At 41.6% G+C, this 21341-nt stretch overlaps 1 protein-coding gene across 3 annotated transcripts in view; it reads right to left on the bottom strand.

Moving 5' to 3' along the window:
* The window catches only part of TNS3 (tensin 3), a 528788-nt gene that overhangs the window by 65550 nt on the left and 441897 nt on the right, over positions 1-21341 (bottom strand). For all 3 annotated transcript variants that reach the window (XM_075315024.1, XM_075315026.1, XM_075315025.1), the window contains 3 exons: positions 9285-9451; positions 1741-1864; positions 1571-1654 (listed from right to left, as the gene is read on the bottom strand). In XM_075315024.1, the coding sequence (XP_075171139.1) occupies positions 1571-1654; positions 1741-1864; positions 9285-9451 (375 nt within the window). The remainder of the gene's footprint in view (positions 1-1570; positions 1655-1740; positions 1865-9284; positions 9452-21341) is intronic.

A 21341-nucleotide genomic window follows, 5' to 3' on the forward strand; every position in this document is an offset into this window, starting at 1 on the left:
CACTAGTTACGTGCACCCAGCACCTGACAATGGTAGTGCTCACTCATCACTACTTACGAGTACCGAGCACCTGACCATGGTAGTGCTCACTCATCACTAGTTACAAGTACCGAGCACCTGAGCATGGTAGTGCCCGCTCATCACTAGTTACGAGTACTAAGCACCTGAGCATGGTAGTGCCCGCTCATCACTAGTTACGAGTACTGAGCACCTGAGCATGGTAGTGCCCCCTCATCTCTAGTTACGAGTACTGAGCACCTGAGCATGGTAGTGCCCCCTCATCTCTAGTTACGAGTACTGAGCACCTGAGCATGGTAGTGCCCGCTCATCACTAGTTACGAGTACTGAGCACCTGAGCATGGTAGTGCCCCCTCATCACTAGTTACGAGTACTAAGCACCTGAGCATGGTAGTGCCCCCTCATCACTAGTTACGAGTACTGAGCACCAGAGCACGGTAGTGCTCGCTCATCACTAGTGAACATGCTGTTTGCTCTGGGAATTAGTGTAAAACGCTTCAGCTGGCTATGCATGGAAACAGCTAATATGTAAACTGCTTCATGTATGTTAATATTACACTTTTTATTCCTATTATGTTCTTTCTTGTAATTTATTTACGTGATGCTACTCAAGACCTGGGTCACATAAGCTGGTAGCTATGGAATGGCAGAACACAGCTGCCAGGATCACAACTAAGCCACATACTCATAATAACTTGCAGTTTCCAATAGTTTTTCAAAAGGTTTTTGTCTAAAATTTTGTTAAACTTTCCAAACAAATGCAAACCAACAAGTTTTAGGCAGATTTTTAGAACAAATTTACACCAGCTTCCAAGAAGTGTAGATTTTATTTTCTGACTTTAAGGCAGTCTAAAAACGCACTAGGTGTATTTAGTGGCGTGTTGGTGTAATAGATCTGCTCCACTGAACGTCTAATGCTAGCATAGACAAAGCTCTGAGTATACTGCAGTTAGCGGAACGCCGTACATGGATTTATTGAGCAAGTTTGGATTTGCAAATTACCAATTATCCAATATCAATCATACAAAAATACATTCATTGTAATTTACCTGAAAGAGCAGAAATCTTAAAGGGCTTGTCCAGTCTAAAATGACAAGTCTGCAGTAACTCTATGTGACCGGAACCTTGAAAACACTCACTGCAGACTTGTCATTTGAGATCGGACAACCCCTTTAAGAAATGTATAACTTAAATGACAGTCATAAGAAGACACCCCATTAATTTGACGCAAAAAAAAAAGTCAGAGGGTTCTCCCCATCTGATGGCACACTGTGTAGTTCAGGGAGCTGCTCATCATGGCAGGTAGTGGCACTGGCCGTACAGGTGAGCGGTGAGGTTATTGATATTTATATTTTCTTCACATCCTCAGTGCATTATGTTCTGGGGTCTGTAAATACTCCACAGCGTGATAAGAAATAGGTAAAATCCATGCGATTTGGTAAATTAAAACCTAGATCCAATCACCTCTAGTATTGTTATGTTATACAACCAGCATTTTATCACCTATATACTATTATGTAAAAATCAGACTCTAACGTGTGCGCGTTCTCACCATGCCCTGCTGTGTACATATCCGAGGGGCTGTAGAATTGATGTCCTGTCTCCTGTATCTGAGTATAATTTGGGGGTGTCCGCACTGAAAAATAAACAGAGAGCCCCTTAAGTTCACAGCTAGCATCTCTGTGGAAGTCATTTCGGCACATAGTGAAACGTTCTGCTCACCATAAGGGGTTTCTGGGGAAATAGGGAAAGCTGGTGTTGGTGGTACAACTTCACTACCATTTTTTGAACAATTGAAAATGCCATCTATTTCATCAACATCCCCCTGGTAGCTGGAAAATGTCTCCTGAAAAAAAAAAAAAAAAAAAGAATGAAACATTAACCCCCTCAGACCCAATCTGGCCTTCATACACACGTTTTTCATGGTCACATCCCAACTTTATTCTTTTGTAGACTTTGTCATATATGAAGGCTTTTTTGTTTTGTGAGAAGAGTTGTAGTGTCAGTGACACCATTTCAGGGTTCATGCAATTTAATACCACACATTTCAGTTTTTATAACCCTTTATGTTTCAATAGTTTTTATTGCTTTTTTTTTTTTTAAATAAACACAATCAAGTAAAACGTACATAGAAAAATGATGAGATCAGTAATAAGTTATTTCAGGTTATCAATTGTGTTCATATGTGAAGAAATAGAAAAAAAAAGTCTAAACGCAAATTCTGTTGTTGCTTTTAATTTATTGTTTGCTGCAGAAATATAGTGTGAACTGAATTCTGCTGGTCAGCACTAGAGCGGAGCGAGTACCTAACTATTCATACTCGCTATACTCATAACTATATTCATTCCAAATAGCGTGTGCAATGCAAGTCAATGGGGAATAATCACAATGTAACGAGTAACCTGAATGCCGTACTATTCGTGCAAGTAGCAAATAGTGCGGAATTCAGGTTTCCATTATTCCCCATTGACTTGCATTGCACACGCTATTCGGAATCAATGCGCAAGTATTAGACAGTACTCGTTCCGAGAATCGCGAGTAAGAATAGTAACATACTCACTCAACGCTAGTCAGCACAATTATATGATACCTAACTGACACAGGTTTATTTATGAAAAGCATTACAGTAGAAAGGAACCCAAAATTAACCCCTTCGCCACCCGGAGCTTTTCTATTCTTTGTTTCTAGTTTTTTCCTCCCCTTTTTTCAAGAGCCATATCTCTTTTATTTTTCAGTCAATATAACCATATGAGGGCTTGTTTTTTGTTGGACGAGTTGTACTTTTTAATGACACCATTCATTCTGCCCCATATTGTACTGGAAAATGGGAAAAAGATTCCAAATGTGGTTAATTGAAAAAAACATTAAATTCCACAATTGTTTTTTTGGGTTTTCATTTACCATATTCACAGTATGATAAAATTGACCTGGCATAATAATTCCCCAGGTCAGTATAAGGTCGTAGGTACCAAATATGTATAGTTTTACTTGTATCTACATGGTGGAAAAAAACCAATAGCTCTTTTGGTGCCATTGTTGGGGCTTGTAGTGTTCTCACTTTTTGGGATCTGGGGCTCAGTGATGGCTTATTTTTTGCGTCTTGAGCTGGCATTTTTAATTATACCATTTTGGGGCAGATATGATATTTTAATCGCCTCTTATCTTATTGCATTTTAATGGAATGTTGCCGCGACCAAAAAAAACCTTAATTCTGGTTTAATTTTTTTTTTCTCACTACACCGTTTACCGATCAGATTAGTTAACTTCATATTTTGATTGATCGGGCATTTCTGAATGCAGAGATACCAAATGTGTGTGTGGTGGGGTTACATTTGTCATTGAATTTGCTAGTTCCTCTAGGGTCCTTTGTGCCTGTACTACCAGATCGCTTCTACTGATTAGAGCAATACTGTAGTATCTCTTGTTCTTGTGAGTGCCAGGGCTCTGCCGCCATGCACAAAAAGTGAGTCATGACAGTGACAGGAATCATCAGCTGACCCCGCACTGTAATAACAACCCATTAGCGCCCTATGATCGCTTAAGAAAGCTGCCGATTGCAGTGGGGAATGGCGCGATCCCCGCCGGAGCGAGTTACCTCACGCTGTCAGAGCTTGACAGCGCAATCTGAGGTACAGGCAGATCACATCAACAGATATGTGTGCATTACAGGGAGGGGGGCAATATAGAACATTGTGGAATGTCCTAGGACGTAAATGGGTTAAGAGGTTTATTGTTTTGGGGATTTTTTTTTTTTTTTCAGAAAAAGCTGCAGTTTTCTCGGCTACCATTTTTTGGACTTTTTGATCTATTTTTATTACATTTTTGGGTTGTGGAACAGCAATTCAGTGTAATCAACATGACACTTTCTGTTGCAGGTCATGAAAAAAGATAAGTATACTAAATTTATTTATTTTATTACACTTTTTCTAAAAAAACAAAAACAAAACAAAATAAAAAACAATTTTGTGATTAAAAGGCATATTATGAGAGCTCATTTGTTATGGGACAAGCTGTAGTTCTCATTTCTCTATAACGTTTTATATATATATATATATATATATATATATATATATATATATATATATATATACGGTATATATACAGTTAGGTCCAGAAATATTTGGACAGTGACACAATTTTCGCGAGTTGGGCTCTGCATGCCACCACATTGGATTTGAAATGAAATCTCTACAACAGAATTCAAGTGCAGATTGTAACGTTTAATTTGAAGGTTTGAACAAAAATATCTGATAGAAATTGTAGGAATTGTACACATTTCTTTACAAACACTCCACATTTTAGGAGGTCAAAAGTAATTGGACAAATAAACCAAACCCAAACAAAATATTTTTATTTTCAATATTTTGTTGCGAATCCTTTGGAGGCAATCACTGCCTTAAGTCTGGAACCCATGGACATCACTAAACGCTAGGTTTCCTCCTCTTAATGCTTTGCCAGGCCTTTACAGCCGCAGCCTTCAGGTCTTGCTTGTTTGTGGGTCTTTCCGTCTTAAGTCTGGATTTGAGCAAGTGAAATGCATGCTCAATTGGGTTAAGATCTGGTGATTGACTTGGCCATTGCAGAATGTTCCACTTTTTTGCACTCATGAACTCCTGGATAGCTTTGGCTGTATGCTTGGGGTCATTGTCCATCTGTACTATGAAGCGCCGTCCGATCAACTTTGCGGCATTTGGCTGAATCTGGGCTGAAAGTATATCCCGGTACACTTCAGAATTCATCCGGCTACTCTTGTCTGCTGTTATGTCATCAATAAACACAAGTGACCCAGTGCCATTGAAAGCCATGCATGCCCATGCCATCACGTTGCCTCCACCATGTTTTACAGAGGATGTGGTGTGCCTTGGATCATGTGCCGTTCCCTTTCTTCTCCAAACTTTTTTCTTCCCATCATTCTGGTACAGGTTGATCTTTGTCTCATCTGTCCATAGAATACTTTTCCAGAACTGAGCTGGCTTCATGAGGTGTTTTTCAGCAAATTTAACTCTGGCCTGTCTATTTTTGGAATTGATGAATGGTTTGCATCTAGATGTGAACCCTTTGTATTTACTTTCATGGAGTCTTCTCTTTACTGTTGACTTAGAGACAGATACACCTACTTCACTGAGAGTGTTCTGGACTTCAGTTGATGTTGTGAACGGGTTCTTCTTCACCAAAGAAAGTATGCGGCGATCATTCACCACTGTTGTCATCCGTGGACGCCCAGGCCTTTTTGAGTTCCCAAGCTCACCAGTCAATTCCTTTTTTCTCAGAATGTACCCGACTGTTGATTTTGCTACTCCAAGCATGTCTGCTATCTCTCTGATGGATTTTTTCTTTTTTTTCAGCCTCAGGATGTTCTGCTTCACCTCAATTGAGAGTTCCTTAGACCGCATGTTGTCTGGTCACAGCAACAACTTCCAAATGCAAAACCACACACCTGTAATCAACCCCAGACCTTTTAACTACTTCATTGATTACAGGTTAACGAGGGAGACGCCTTCAGAGTTAATTGCAGCCCTTAGAGTCCCTTGTCCAATTACTTTTGGTCCCTTGAAAAAGAGGAGGCTATGCATTACAGAGCTATGATTCCTAAACCCTTTCTCCGATTTGGATGTGAAAACTCTCATATTGCAGCTGGGAGTGTGCACTTTCAGCCCATATTATATACATAATTGTATTTCTGAACTTGTTTTTGTAAACAGCTAAAATAACAAAACTTGTGTCACTGTCCAAATATTTCTGGACCTAACTGTGTATATATACATATATATATATATATATATATATATATATATATATATACACACACACACACATACACATATATATATATATACACACAAACTATTTTTATTACCTTAGTTTTTTTATAGGGGGATGACTGCTGGCATTGTTTTTTTATTTTGTGTTATCGGAACAAACAAAGATATCATTTTATAGCCAGTACTAGTACAGTGATACCCAGTTTATATCAATTGTTATGTTTCACTACTTATGAAAAAAATTAAACATGTTTTTGTATCATATTCTGTGAGGCATTACCTCTTCATTATTTTTAGTCTATAAGACTATTTGGCTATTATGACAGACTTGGAGGCCATGGATAGAACTCTGGTTGCCATAACTACATCACAAACCAATGATCATGCTGTGGGGAGCTGATGGAGTGACTGAGGAAGCGATCTCCCCCTGTCACACTCTACATCTAGTAGACACCATTGATTGCAGCATGTAAACAGTTAACTGAGCATTGCCAATACTGACAGCACTCAGACATTCCCTCTCCTATATCTTTGCTGGCATGGAAAATTTAACATTGTTTGATAATAGTAGCTTGAGATCACAATTGCTAGGTCTTCAGGTCTTAATGGAAAATGGCTGCACATCAACTTAGATAATGGTATAATGCCTCAAGCATATGGAAAAATATTGGAATATACAATGAAAAATGCTACTTGCTAATTTGAACATGTGAATAATGAATTGCATACCTGCTATGAATATTAGGAAAAAGGAGCTTGAGGCATTATACCATTATCTAAGTTGATGTGCAGCCTTATTCTTATATATAGTATGTATTTTTGGCTTGCACTCATATATATATATTAGTGCTCACTTCAGTTATCCTATTCAGTTATATGTAGTTTTTTTTCTGAATGTGAACACAGCTCCGCCCCTTTCGGCCATGTTTTTTCCATCTCCTATATAAGAAAGTCCTTAGTTACCCCTCTCCACCCATAGCAGTTTTTAATTGCAATGAGATGACACACAGTTAGGGTCACAGAGCTAGGGACCCCAATATAGAGATATACCTTGACGAGGTTTTGGGGCTCAGTTACATTGATCAATGCGATTGCTAAATATCTCCTTTTTCCTAATATTCATAGCAGGTATGAAATTCATTCATTATTCACATGTTCAAATTAGCAAGTAGCATTTTTCATTGTATATTCCAATATTTTTCCATATGCTTGAGGCATTATACCATTATCTAAGTTGATGTGCAGCCTTATTCTTATATATAGTATGTATTTTTGGCTTGCACTCATATATATATATATATTAGTGCTCACTTCAGTTATCCTATTCAGTTAATGGAAAATGGCATGTCAAAAGTGAGTGAGCTGTCATGATGGGGTTAAATGCAAAATGGTCACAAATATACAGTGCCTACAAGTAGTATTCAACCCCCTGCAGATTTAGCAGGTTTACACATTCGGAATTAACTTGGCATTGTGACATTTGGACTGTAGATCAGCCTGGAAGTGTGAAATGCACTGCAGCAAAAAAGAATGTTATTTCTTTTTTTTTTTTTTTTTTTAAATTGTGAAAAGTTTATTCAGAGGGTCATTTATTATTCAACCCCTCAATCCACCAGAATTCTGTTTGGTTCCCCTAAAGTATTAAGAAGTATTTCAGGCACAAAGAACAATGAGCTTCACATGTTTGGATTAATTATCTCTTTTTCCAGCCTTTTCTGACTAATTAACACCCTCCCCAAACTTGTGAACAGCACTCATACTTAGTCAACATGGGAAAGACAAAGGAGCATTCCAAGGCCATCAGAGACAAGATCGTGGAGGGTCACAAGGCTGGCAAGGGGTACAAAACCCTTTCCAAGGAGTTGGGCCTACCTGTCTCCACTGTTGGGAGCATCATCCGGAAGTGGAAGGCTTATGGAACTACTGTTAGCCTTCCACGGCCTGGACAGCATTTGAAAGTTTCCACCCGTGCCGAGGCCAGGCTTGTCCGAAGAGTCAAGGCTAACCCAAGGACAACAAGGAAGGAGCTCCAGGAATATCTCATGGCAGTGGGGACATTGGTTTCAGTCAATACCATAAGTAACGTACTCCACCGCAATGGTCTCCGTTCCAGACGAGCCCGTAAGGTACCTTTACTTTCAAAGCGTCATGTCAAGGCTCGTCTACAGTTTGCTCATGATCACTTGGAGGACTCTGAGACAGACTGGTTCAAGGTTCTCTGGTCTGATGAGACCAAGATCGAGATCTTTGGTGCCAAGCACACACGTGACGTTTGGAGACTGGATGGCACTACATACGACCCCAAGAATACCTTCCCTACAGTCAAGCATGGTGGTGGCAGCATCATGCTGTGGGGCTGTTTCTCAGCCAAGGGGCCTGGCCATCTGGTCCGCATCCATGGGAAGATGGATAGCACGGCCTACCTGAAGATTTTGGCCAAGAACCTCCGCTCCTCCATCAAGGATCTTAAGATGGGTCGTCATTTCATCTACCAACAAGACAACGACCCAAAGCACACAGCCAAGAAAACCAAGGCCTGGTTCAAGAGGGAAAAAATCAAGGTGTTGCAGTGGCCTAGTCAGTCTCCTGACCTTAGCCCAATTGAAAACTTGTGGAAGGAGCTCAAGATTAAAGTCCACATGAGACACCCAAAGAACCTAGATAACTTGGAGAAGATCTGCATGGAGGAGTGGGCCAAGATAACTCCAGAGACCTGTGCCGGCCTGATCAGGTCTTATAAAAGACGATTATTAGCTGTAATTGCAAACAAGGGTTATTCCACAAAATATTAAACCTAGGGGTTGAATAATAATTGACCCACACTTTTATGTTGAAAATGTATTAAAATTTAACTGAGCAACATAACTTGTTGGTTTGTAAGATTTATGCATCTGTTAATAAATCCTGCTCTTGTTTGAAGTTTGCAGGCTCTAACTTATTTGCATCTTATCAAACCTGCTAAATCTGCAGGGGGTTGAAGACTACTTATAGGCACTATATCGCCTGAAGCCCAATATATTAAACTTGGGCAGTCAATTCATACATGGAGCAAGCAGTACAGCTATTCCTTTAAAAGAGATTTTTTAATCAATACGTAATAACAGTCAAATCAATAGGTGTCTGTCTACTGGAACCTGATTCAACTGGGAGAAGTGGGGTGCCTAGTCTCTGCTCCCAAAAAGAAAATGGCTGTTCATACACAAAGGAAATAATTCATCTATTACTATGTTTTTGGAACTTGGTAGAATACCCATGCAAACATGGCACAAAAAGGAAAACAATAGAATAATGCATGCAATTCACCAATTTAGAGCGATCAACAGTTGTAATGGCTGCCATATTGTTTGTTAACACAGGCCTCTAGCAGATATACGATTCATGGTGATGACATGGTTTCCTCACCATCATGTGCATGTTTTCCCCAACACTGTGGCCAAGCACCAAGCCCCTTACCCATGTTACTAAGAGCTTTTTGGTTCACATCCATTTTTATTCAGACTATACCTGTTTGGGCCGGGACTGCCCCATGGCAGCAAATGACTTGTGTGTAGAATCTTGCTCTGGAGACCTCTTCCATTCATACCGGGAACACTGAGGATCTAAGGCATCATTGTCATACTGACCAAAACTCAGTTTTCTTGCTCTGGATAATGAGCTGTTGTTCTGTGACCCTGAAAGAACAATCATTAGAATTGATTCTGTATATGTGAATTTTACACATCGCAATATACAATACATTGATATGCAATAAGCTAAGCATCTACTACCCTACATATCCCGACTGTAGAATACTACTGCTGAAATAAACACTCAAGCGTAGAACAACAATGTCCTAGAAAAGATTTTGTGTTCAGTGAGGTAAGTGATGTGACTAAGGCCGGAGTCACACTTGCAAGTGACTCGCTTGTATCTCGCATTGCATCACCCGACAGAAGTGTCTCAGCTGCATAGAAATACATGCAGCCGACCCGCACCTGTCAGGAGAGTGTGCGGCCATGCCGGGTGATGCAATGCAAGATATGCGCGAGTCACTCGCAAGTGTGACTCTGGCCTAACAGACGTATTCCGGTGTAGGAGCAAGGATGAACTTCTAGATGTGAACCCAACTACTTCTAGACCTCAGATTTACAGCAAGTGCTCCCTGCCCCCACTCACTTTTAAACCTGGGCCACAGATCTATAAGGACACTCTTGAGACAACAAAAATGTTCCATTAAGGAGAACGAACAGCGCTTTTCAATTAAAAAGTCAATGCTTTTAACAGACAAGAAAAGAGTTTCTCAAGAACAGTCCTTCAAGCTCACTATGTGAATTGATCTTGAATATACATCTATGTAATGAAAATCAATAGAACAGTAAATCTGAAGAGTCTTTTCACATCTGTCTGCGTAGATCGGCACATACACAATTAATCATGCATTGAACTTCTATGGACATGTGGAAACATCTGGGATAATAAAACTAAGGGACCAATTCATTATTGCATTTCCACCTGTTTTTATGTCAAGTCTTTAGATCTTTTGCCTCCGTAGCTTATCTTAAATAAAATTGGGCATTACCAGTGTTTTGTAATGGTTAGCAATATGATGTGTTATGGCTGCTCCCGCTGTGGAGCTGTGTGTAATTTGACGTCTACAGGTTCCTCTCATCTTCAGCCTCCATCTCACAGGCAGACAGTGTTTTAATATTGTTACAATACAGCAGAGCTGTGAGAGCTGCAGCAAATGTGTTAGCAAGAAGTCAAAGTTCAGTTCTACTGTTCCATGTTAGTTACATGTCTCACACTGGTAACTCCCCCTTTTATGTAAAATAAGCCCTGGGTACAGATTCTCATGCAAATCAGTGTCCGGCCCATAGCCTGGAACAGCTCATTTACATGTGAGAAAAATGTGGATTTCTCTAGAAAAAGACATCAGATAGACGATATCAATGTATCATTTTATTCAGCTTCCTATGACCTATATGCCCATATAGACGGCTTGGGACGGTGGATCCTACTGACAGATTCCATTTTAAGGAAATCTGTCAGGTGATTTTCTAGTTCAATACTAATAGTATCCTGAAATAGGGCTTGGATGGCCCTTTCAGGATCAGTAACGTTTATTGCTATAGCTTCTTTGGTTGTCTTGCTGTAAGCCCCAAAGAATTTGTGGTCTCGCACTAAGTAGTAAAGCGTATGTCAATACAAACTGAATATTCACTGCTCGCCAAACGCTCGGCAGTGACTGTATAAATGAGTGTGAAGGTTTTTACTATCACTGACATGCTGAGAGGTGGGCAGGATTATGTGGGGAGCAGTGAATATTCAGTTTGTATTTACATACGCTTCACTAGCCAGTTCAACACTGAATTCTCAGGGGCTTACAGCAAGACAACCAGCAAAAAAAAGTTACAAATCTTGAAAGGGCTGCACAAGCCCTATTTCAGGATTAGACATGAGCAAACCCGTGGAAGTTCGGTTCGGTGTGTGCAGCCTTACCATACCTCCATGGGTTTGAACTTGGCCCAAACCACAATGAAAGTCACTGATTGGCAGTTTGAGTCTTCACCCACATGCAGCCAGCCATAAACATAACACTTCCGGGAGCGGGTTTTCCTATTATTTTTTTTTGTTGCACAATACATCTGATAACATTGTTGTTACCCCCAGTGCGAGCTGATCAAAAACTGCAAGCGGCTTGCACTAGGCAGAGCACCGAGCATAGCAGAGCACAGTGAAGTTTGTACGTAAAGCACCCCCAAACTCTGAATCCAAACTCAGTTTTTAAAAAAAAAAAAAAAAAAAAAGTTGGTGTTCAGCTGAAAATCGAACACAGAACCTCGGGTTCGCTCATCTTTATTCAAGATACCATTAGTATTGTACTAGAAAATGATCAGACATATTGCCTTTAACCTCTCTGCGACACATGACGTACTGGGTACATCATGGATTGAGTGAGGTTAATCCCTGTGGGCTGCTGTGGGCATACCACGGCGATCCACGCACAACTCAGCTGATTTCAATAGCCGAGATGTGTGCCTGCCAGGCCAAACTCTGACAGCGAGATTTATCAGGGCGCTGCCATTAGCATAACTTACCCACCCCCATCGGAAGTGACGTGACCATGTGACTTTCAGTTGTTGCCACGGTAGCACAGGGACATGTGATGACTCCTGTAGCTATCATGAGTCACTTTCTCTCACTGCCGGCAGAGGGCAGTGTGTGAGAGAAAAGCAGCTTTTCTTCAGATCTCAGCTGTGTACCTGTGATCTGGAGAAATGAATGAGCGATCAGACTGCAGATCATTATAGTCACCTAGGGGACCTAGTAAAATAAAAACAAAAGTTAAAAAAAAAGTTTTCAAAAAATCTAAAAGTTCAAATCCACCCCCATTTGGCTCATTGAAACCCCCATTCGGTTCATTGAAAATTAAAGGGTTAAAAAAATATACACATATTTGGTATCACTGCGTTCAGAAATGCCCGATCTATCAAAATATAAAATCAACTAATCTGATCGGTAAACGGCGTAGCAGCAAAAAAAAATCCAAATGCCAAAATTAAGGTTTTTTTGTTGCCACAAATTTTGCGCAAAATGCAACAACAGGTGATCAAAACGTAGCATTTGCGCAAAAATAGTACCATTAAAAACGTCAGCTCGAGATACAAAAAATAAGCCATCACTGAGCCATAGATCCTGAAAAATTAAAATGCTACGGGTTTTGGAAAATGGCGCTAAAAGTGTGCCACTTTTTTGGACAAACTTCTGAATTTTTTTAACCCCTTAGATAAAAGTAAACCTATACATGTTTGGTGTCTACAAATGCGTACTGACCTGAGATTTCACACCAAAACATCAGTTTTATCATATAGTGAACACAGTGAATAAAATATCCCAAAAACTATTGGGTGATCACACTTTTTTTTTTGCAGTTTTCCAGTACACTATATGGTAAAACTCATGGTTTCATTTAAAAGTACAACTCGTACCGCAAAAAAAAAGCCTTTTTATGGCAAGGTTGACAGAAAAATAAAAAAAAGTTACCGCTCTCGGATGAAGGGGAGCAAACCCCCCCCCCCAAACATACGGAAAATTGCCCAGGGGTGAAGGGGTTAAAAATTCATACAACTGCTAGATCTGAAGCAGATAAAACAGTAATTTTATCAAAACTGCAGCAGGTAGCCCATTTAGTGAGAAATAGTTGGAATAGATTCTCTGCAACTACATCACCCTGCTCTCACAAGGGGTAGCAAAATCTTGGAGACAGATTCCTGTTAAACCAGGAAATGTAAAATGGCAAGCTTTAGCCCTAATGTATTTAAAAGATGCCAGCCAGCTGGCACATTCTAGAGGCTTGTATCAGCTCAGGTTCTGAGGGCAACACTTGTAGAGAATATCATATGGAAAAATTCTTGCATGCTGGAATCCGTGGAAAAAATGATGAGGACTCTGCAGCAACTACAGGAACTGTCTTATTTATTGTCACAATAAGTTTTGTCAAAGAAACAGGAAATATGGTGCAAATTGTGCCAAGCTTACGAAAATGGCCCCGTGGCAATATAAATTAGTGCAGTTCAGAAGGCTCATTTCTTTTTCTACCTCTTGGTTGACATGCATACACAAATCTGATTGATGCACTGAACGACTTCTGAAAATGCCACACATGCTTTTCTAGATATTTTTCAGAATTGATGAGGAAGGTAGAAATTTAAACTAGTGGTAAAAGTGAATTTACAGTTTATGAGTAGGAAAAGATAATTTGGTGTTTAAAACTGGTAGCTGAGGTCTGCGCCAAAACTGCTCCACCACTGCACATTTTAGTCTTATATTAACGCTTTCATCCAGTTACAGAGACATAAAGCGCAGTTCTGCGTCATTGTTGTGCATCACCTGTTGCAACATTATACACAGCATCCCACTTGCTGTCAGTAAATTAAAAAACTTCACAATATCCTTCCAGGTTAAAAAAACAAACAAACAAACAACAATGCTCCATCTCCACTGAAATTGGCACAATCAGCTGGTATGAACTTAACAGAAAGCCTTAGCCTGGAGTCACACGAGCATATGGCATCCAATGTGAGAGCATCGAATGCAATATGCTCGGCTCAGGCTCTGCTGAGAGCGTGATCAGAGTGTTATTATACTGTGATCCAATCTTATCACAGCTGAGGAGGAGAGGGAGTGATCTATCCATCTCCTCCATTGTCAGCCTGTGTGTATATCGCACTGCACTTGGATGTCTGATATTTCACTCACACCCATAGACATGTATGGGTGCAAGTGATCCAAAACTCATAAATAATCGGACCATGATGACATTTTTTCTTTAGTCCGATTAGGGCTAAGGAAAAGCTTGCAGATCTGAGCTGCAGCATTGTCTAAGGCGGGCTTTGCACACTACGACATCGCTGGTGCGATGTCGGTGGGGTCAAATCGAAAGTGACGCACATCCGGCGTCGCAGTCGATATCGTAGTGTGGAAATCCTTCTTTATACGATTAACGAGCGCAAAAGCGTCCTTAACGTATCATCGGTGTGGGGTCCGGCATTTCCATGATTTGGAAATGACCGATGTTACGATGTTGTTCCTCGTTCCTGCGGCAGCACACATCGCTGTGTGTGAAGCCGCAGGAGCGAGGAACATATCCTACCTGCGTCCTGCAGCTCACACCAGCTATGCGGAAGGAAGGAGGTGGGCGGGATGTTTACGTCCCGCTCATCTCCGCCCCTCCGCTTCTATTGGCCGCCTGTCGTGTGACGTCGCTATGACGCCGCACGACCCGCCCCCTTAATAAGGAGGCAGATCGCCGGCCAGAGCGACGGTCGCAGGGCAGGTGAGTGCATGTGAAGCTGGCGTAGCGATAATGTTCGCTACGCCAGCTATCACCATGATATCGCAGCTACGACGGGGGCGGGGACTATCGCGCACGGCATCGCAGCATCGGCTTGCGATGTCGTAGTGTGCAAAGGGCCCCTTACATTGGGCCGAGTGCAATGCGAGATTTTCTTACTGCACGCATGCATGTCATGTCATACGGCCTTACACACAATCTCTGCGCCATCAGCTCAGAGGGTTTCTCAAGGACCATGACTTCAGGACACTTGCCGATCAGCTCAAGTTGTTTTATTTAAATATTTTTACCAAACTGTCTTGTTGGTTCCCTACTACTTATTGTGGCTCTAGGAATCCACAGCAGTAACTCTGGTCACATTTGTAGGCAGATATCTGCCGATTTGGAAGATATCTGCTCTGTTATCAGTGCAGCTAACCTCCAATGTCTATCCCTATAAATCAAACAATGCTACAATTAGAAGATGTTCAAAGTTCTCCTTTTATATAACTGAGTAATTAAAGGGTTTGGCCACTAATTTTTTTATTGATGGCTTATCCTTGGGACAGCCCATCAACATCTGTTAAGATACACGGAGACACGTGGCACCCCCGCCAATCAGCTAATACCAGTGACCAGCGGTGGCCTTATGTTATCGGATGCTGCCAAAACACAGCAGTTTCATTATTTCTATAGCGGCTGTGCCCAGGTGCTGCAGATTCACCTTTTATTCAAAAACTTCCTGCGGCCACCAAGACTTGACTGGTGGGGGTTCCGGGTGTCACAACCTCACAAATCAGCTATTGATGTCCTATTGTACAAATGGATCATCAATTAATAAGTATAGGACAACCTCTTTAACCATGCTTTAGTATATTAGGATGCATAAATTGGCTGAACATTTCATCACAACAGTTTAGACATAACTACTGTGTTTCCCTGAAAATATATTAAAATATAAGGCCTACTTAAAATATAAGCCCTAATTGAGTACTCAAACTAACAGTATCCTGAAATAGGGCTTCTGTAGCCCTATTTCAGGATACATAAGTTTTATTGTCCCCTTGTGTTGCTCTAAGCTCCGGGTAATTAAGAGAATGAATATTCACCCTCCTCTCCTCTAATCCCGCCCACCGCTCTGAATTCTGCACTGCACCCACACTCTGCTGTATTTCCAGTACTGCCAGCCCAAGGATCACATTGCAATCATCAGTAACTTTCTTGAGCTAAGTGTAACAACTATATAGGCATACATGCTGTCACTCTCAGATCAGGAGTTTCGCCGATGAATGTGTTGAGCAGGCTCATGGCTAATTAAGAGAATGAATTTTCACCCTCCTCTCCTGTCCACTGCTCTGAGTCCTGCACTATACCCGCACTTCGCCTGCTGTATTATCGGTACTGCCAGCCTGAGGATCACATCGCAATCAACGACAACTCTCGTATGCGTACTCAGCTGTTACACTCAGCTCAGGAGAGTCGCCGATGATTGTGATGCGATTCTAGCACTAGCCGCAGCGGTAATGCAGCTAGAAGAGTGTGGGTGCCTTGCAGAACTCAGAGTGGTGGACGGGATTACGGGACAGGACGATGAATATTCCATCTCTTAATTAGCAATGAGCTTGCTCACAGCAATCATCGGCAGCACTCCTGATCTAAAAGTGAGTGTGAGTGTTTGTCTATGCAGCTGTCACTCTCAGTTCAAAAGAGCCAAAGAGGATTGCAATGCGATCCTGGTACAGTAATACAGTACAGCAGGCATAGAGTGTCGGTGCCATGCAGGACTCAGCAGTGGGCAGGATTCTGGGTGGGGAAAAGAGTGAATATGCATTCACTTTATTCGCCAGCACTACTGATCTGAGAGTGACAGCGTATATGTCTAAGCAGCTGTCACTCTCAGCTCAGGAGAGATACTGAGGATCGTTGTGCGATCCATGGGCACTAATACAGGAGGCAAATATAACACCTTCTGAAAATAGGTCTTAGCACATTTTTGAAAGCAGAAAAGAATATAAGCACCTGTCTTATTTTCGAGTAAACATAGTGGTAGCACAGCAATGTGGACCTATTGATTTAAAAGCAGTTAAGATATAAATATAACAGCTGCCTGTAACAACAATCGGACATCTTCCATTTTCTATCCTGCACTAAGGAAATTAACATTGGTTGGTATGAACAACCAATCCACTTTCTAAATTATTTTATGGAGTCCACATTACACTACATAGATAAGGCAGTAGACCTTATATGCATCCACTAATAATTTAGAAATAAGTGGATATGTTATAAGGGAATCTGCCACCTCCAAAAATGATCTTTACCTGTAGATATAGTGGTAATTCGCAGGTAAATATCATTTAAACCATGTCGGGCAGGCTTACTGAAAAATTGGCTACAGGGAGAAAATGATGTTATACTTTCCCTGCTGCTGCTCCTCACTTCCAGTCATCCAGGTGATGCAGTGAGCTGTTTTGGTCACTGCATTGTAATCACCACTAACACATTGAGTCACTGCATTGTAATCACCACCAACACATTGATTGACAGCCTGTTCGCTAGTGTGTGTGTGTGTGTGTGTGTGTGTGTGTGTGTGTGTGTGAGATTGATTGACAGCCTGTTCGCTAGTGTGTGTGTGTGTGTGTGTGTGTGTGTGTGCTGGCTGGCAACCAATGAGCTGGGGAGTAATTACAACGTTCATTGTTTAGTGTGCAGTAGCTGTAACAGCTGCACAATGACTGAAAGAAAGCAGCTGCAAGCAGAATAGAACTGTCACAACCATCTTTCTGTTACTAGACACTTGTGACAGGATCTGGGCCAAAGTCTCTCTAAGGGTGGTTTCACATCAGAATCACATCAAAACGCATGTTGCTGGATCCGTTTGTTTTTTTTTAGAGTACAACGCATGCCACCGCAAGTGAACGGATCATTTTTTTACAGGATCCGTCTACCGGATCAAGCATAAAAACGGACCGTTCAATTGCGTTTGCATGCGTTTGTTTGCTGTTTTTTTGCTTAATTTTGACGGATCCGTTTTTTTTCTTTTAACACCCCCACAAAGGGATATATACATTGTTTGACTGTTCTGTTCAATTTGTATATACTAATATAAAAAGATTTATGTACACAATTTAGTGTGTTGGTGTGTATATATATATCCTCACCGCACACATCCCGACACTACAGCCCTGACCATCACCGCACACATCCCGACACTACAGCCCTCATCTTCACCGCACACATCCCGACACTACCGCCCACATCATCACCGCACACATCCCGACACTACAGCCCTCATCTTCACCGCACACATCCCGACACTACCGCCCACATCATCACCGCATACATCCCGACACTACCGCCCACATCATCACCGCACACATCCCGACATTACAGCCCTCATCATCACCGCACACATCCTGACACTACCGCCCACATCATCACCGTACACATCCCAACATTACAGCCCTCATCTTCACCGCACACATCCAGACATTACCGCCCTCATCTTCACCGCACACTTCCCTGCACTACAGCCCTCATCATCACCGCACACATCCAGACATTACCTCCTACATCACCGCACACACGCAGGCACTACTGTCGCCATCACACCGCACACACACACCGGCATTACCTCAGTGACGTCACCGCTGACAGCGCGACTCCCTTGAGTTGCTGTGTGGAGCTCACAGTGAGCGGCGGTGTTCTACGGCCGCTCCTGTCAGCTTCATGTAGCAGGGCTGAGAGCGTCGCGGGACCTAGTGTGGATTACGCCGGACAAGGAGGAGTGTTTGGGGTTTTTATTAAAGTGGTGAAAGATGTTTTTTTTTTTGTCTTTTATTCCAAATAAAGGATTTTTTTTGGGTGTATGTGTTTATTTACTTTCACTTACAGGTTAATCATGAAATGTGACTCAGACGCCTGCCATGATTAACCTAGGATTTAGTGGCAGCTATGGGCTGCTGCAATTAACTCCTTATTACCTCAATTGCCACCGCACCAGGGCAATTCGGGATGAGTTGGGGCGAAGCGCCAGAATTGGCACATCCAATGCATGCACCACTTCTGGGGCGGCTGTGGCCTGCTATTTTTAGGCTGGGGAGTGGTCAAAAACAGTGAACCTCCCTAGTCTGAGAATACCAGACCACAGCTGTCTGCTTTACCTTAGCTGGTGACCCATTTTGGGGGGGTACCCACGTTTTTCTTTAATTAGTTATGTACTGTAAAATAACAGAGCGGGGTGCCCTCTGATTTGGATTACCAGCCCAGGTGAAGCTGCCAGCTGTGGTTTGCAGGCTGTAGCCGCTAGCTTTACCCTAGTTGGCTACAAAAGATAGGGGGGACCTCACGTCGCTTTTTTTTTTTTTTTTTTTTTTTAATTTTTTTTGGCTACATTCAAGACTAGGCACCCTTTAGTGCAATATGAAAGTCAATTAAGTGTGCCAGCTTAGAATATGCAGGGTGGTGGGACATTATATATGTCTTTCACACATATCTATCTATCTATCTATCCATCCATCTTTCTATCTATATCAATCTATCTTTCTATATAAATCTATCTATCCTGATATCTATCTATCCTAATATCTATCTATCTATAAATTCCTCCCTCAATTCATTCATTCATCCCTCTATCTCTCGGACTCAATATCGATCAAACCATCTCTATATCTACTCTTCTGTATATTTTTTTTACTGTTTTTTTTTTTTTTTTTAAGGGGTTCACACAAAAAAAACCCAACAAAAAACGGAAGAGAGAGCGAGAGATAAAGAGAGATATAGATAGATAGATAGATAGATAATGGATATAGATAATGGATAGATAGATAGATAATGGATAGATAGATAATGGATAGATAGATATATAGATCGATAGATAGAGATAGATAGATATAAATATAGATAGATATAGATAGATATAAATATAGACAGATAGAAAGATAAATAGATTGATATAGATTGATAGATATAGATAGACAGATAGTTATATATAGATATAGATACAGAAAGATATATCTATCTAGCTATATATATATATATATATATATATATATATATATATACACATACATATACACACACATTTATTTAACAACATATATATTAAAATATAGAAATGTGTTTCGGGCCATGCTTTGTACTGCAAACAGGATCCTTCCTGCAGCATACAACCGCAAGTGTTAAAACCAGATCCGGCGCCTATTGAAATACATTGAGATGCAGTTTTTGAACGGAAGTGAAAAACGCAACATGTTGCGTTTTTGCTACAAGGTAAAAAACTGCAACTCACTGGATCCTGACATAGCCGCATGCAAACGCATGTTGCCGCAAGTCCATTAACATTGCATTGAGCTGACAACGAATCCGGCAACATGCGTTTTTCTGCCGACCGGCAGAAAAATGCTGATGTGAAACCACCCTTAGCCATCTGAGAATCCTCACATTAAACATATTCCCTTTTCTTTGGTGCTGAAAGGGTTAATGTTAGTTTTGTTTTTAATCAGCTCTTGACTACTGGCCTCAGGTTAGTGACCACTCCCTTCTCTTATATATGATCACATCTCTCAGTAGAGGGGGCGGTAATTCTGATTCATTCTGTACCTAGGCCTTGAGGTGGAAGGAGTTCCTGGAGCCCTTGTTGCAGTGAAGCGGTGTAGGCTGCAGTCCTGGTGTTTGACTGCAGCTGTGAAGCTGGGCTTTATCCTGTCTGTTGTACCTTCCCCTCTTGTTGCATTAGTACAGTGGCAGGTCTAGTGATCCTTACCTGCCAGCTCACTATTCAGGGTTATTACAGAGTCTCTCAAGGTATCCTGCTCGGCGACAGGTGCGCAACCTGTATAGTGACTGGCTAGGAATGCAGGGTGCAGCTGCAGGTGAGTGCAGGAGGTGTCCGTTGTTAAAGTGTCCTTGGAATAACCCTTGTTTGTTGTCGTGAAACCCGTCTGCTGTGTGTCTCACCGTGTCCCAGACATTCCCCAAGTCCGCGCATGACAAGAACATCATTTTCTCTCTGTAGCAGAATTTCCGGTAAGCCTCAATACTTACCTGCAGATTATCATTAAGTCTTCTGGTAAATAGTGTTTTTGGAGGTCGTAAGTGCCATATAATTATATTGTAAATACATATAAAATAGAAAACTATGACACATATCCAACATAACGGTATGCCAGGCTGAATTGCATCATTTTCCAAAGCATCCTAATTTTTACAACTTTTCCACCAGAATGTCCATATAGACCACACAAAGAATAATTTGTAGAATTGAAATGCCTGTTCCCATCTCAATCTTACATGACTGTGATGGCATAACTCCTAGATTTGACCACTGGAGGTGGAGCTATGGAAACGTTCTTTGTATAACTCCAATGGAAATTAATAGGAGTTACGGCCACTTTACATGCAGGGACATCGCTAGCGATGTTGCTGCCGATCGCACTCGCCCGTGTCGTTTGTGCGTCACGGGTAAATCGCTGCCCGTGGCGCACAATATCGCTAGTACCCGTCACATATACTTAAATTCCAAGCGACGTCACTGTGGCCGGCGAACAGCCTCTTTTCTAAGGGGGCGGTTTGTGCGGCGTCACAGCGACGTCACACGGCAGGCATCCAATTGAAGTGGAGGGGCGGAGAGTAGCCGCAGGAAAGTCACGCCCACCTCGTTGCCGGAGGACGAGGGTATGGTGTTCGTCGTTCCTGGGGTGTCACACGTAGCGATGTGTGCTGCCTCAGGAACTACGAACAACCTGCGT

This window comes from Anomaloglossus baeobatrachus, chromosome 6 (assembly GCF_048569485.1).
Source record: "Anomaloglossus baeobatrachus isolate aAnoBae1 chromosome 6, aAnoBae1.hap1, whole genome shotgun sequence".
Classification (NCBI taxonomy): Eukaryota; Metazoa; Chordata; class Amphibia; order Anura; family Aromobatidae; genus Anomaloglossus; species Anomaloglossus baeobatrachus.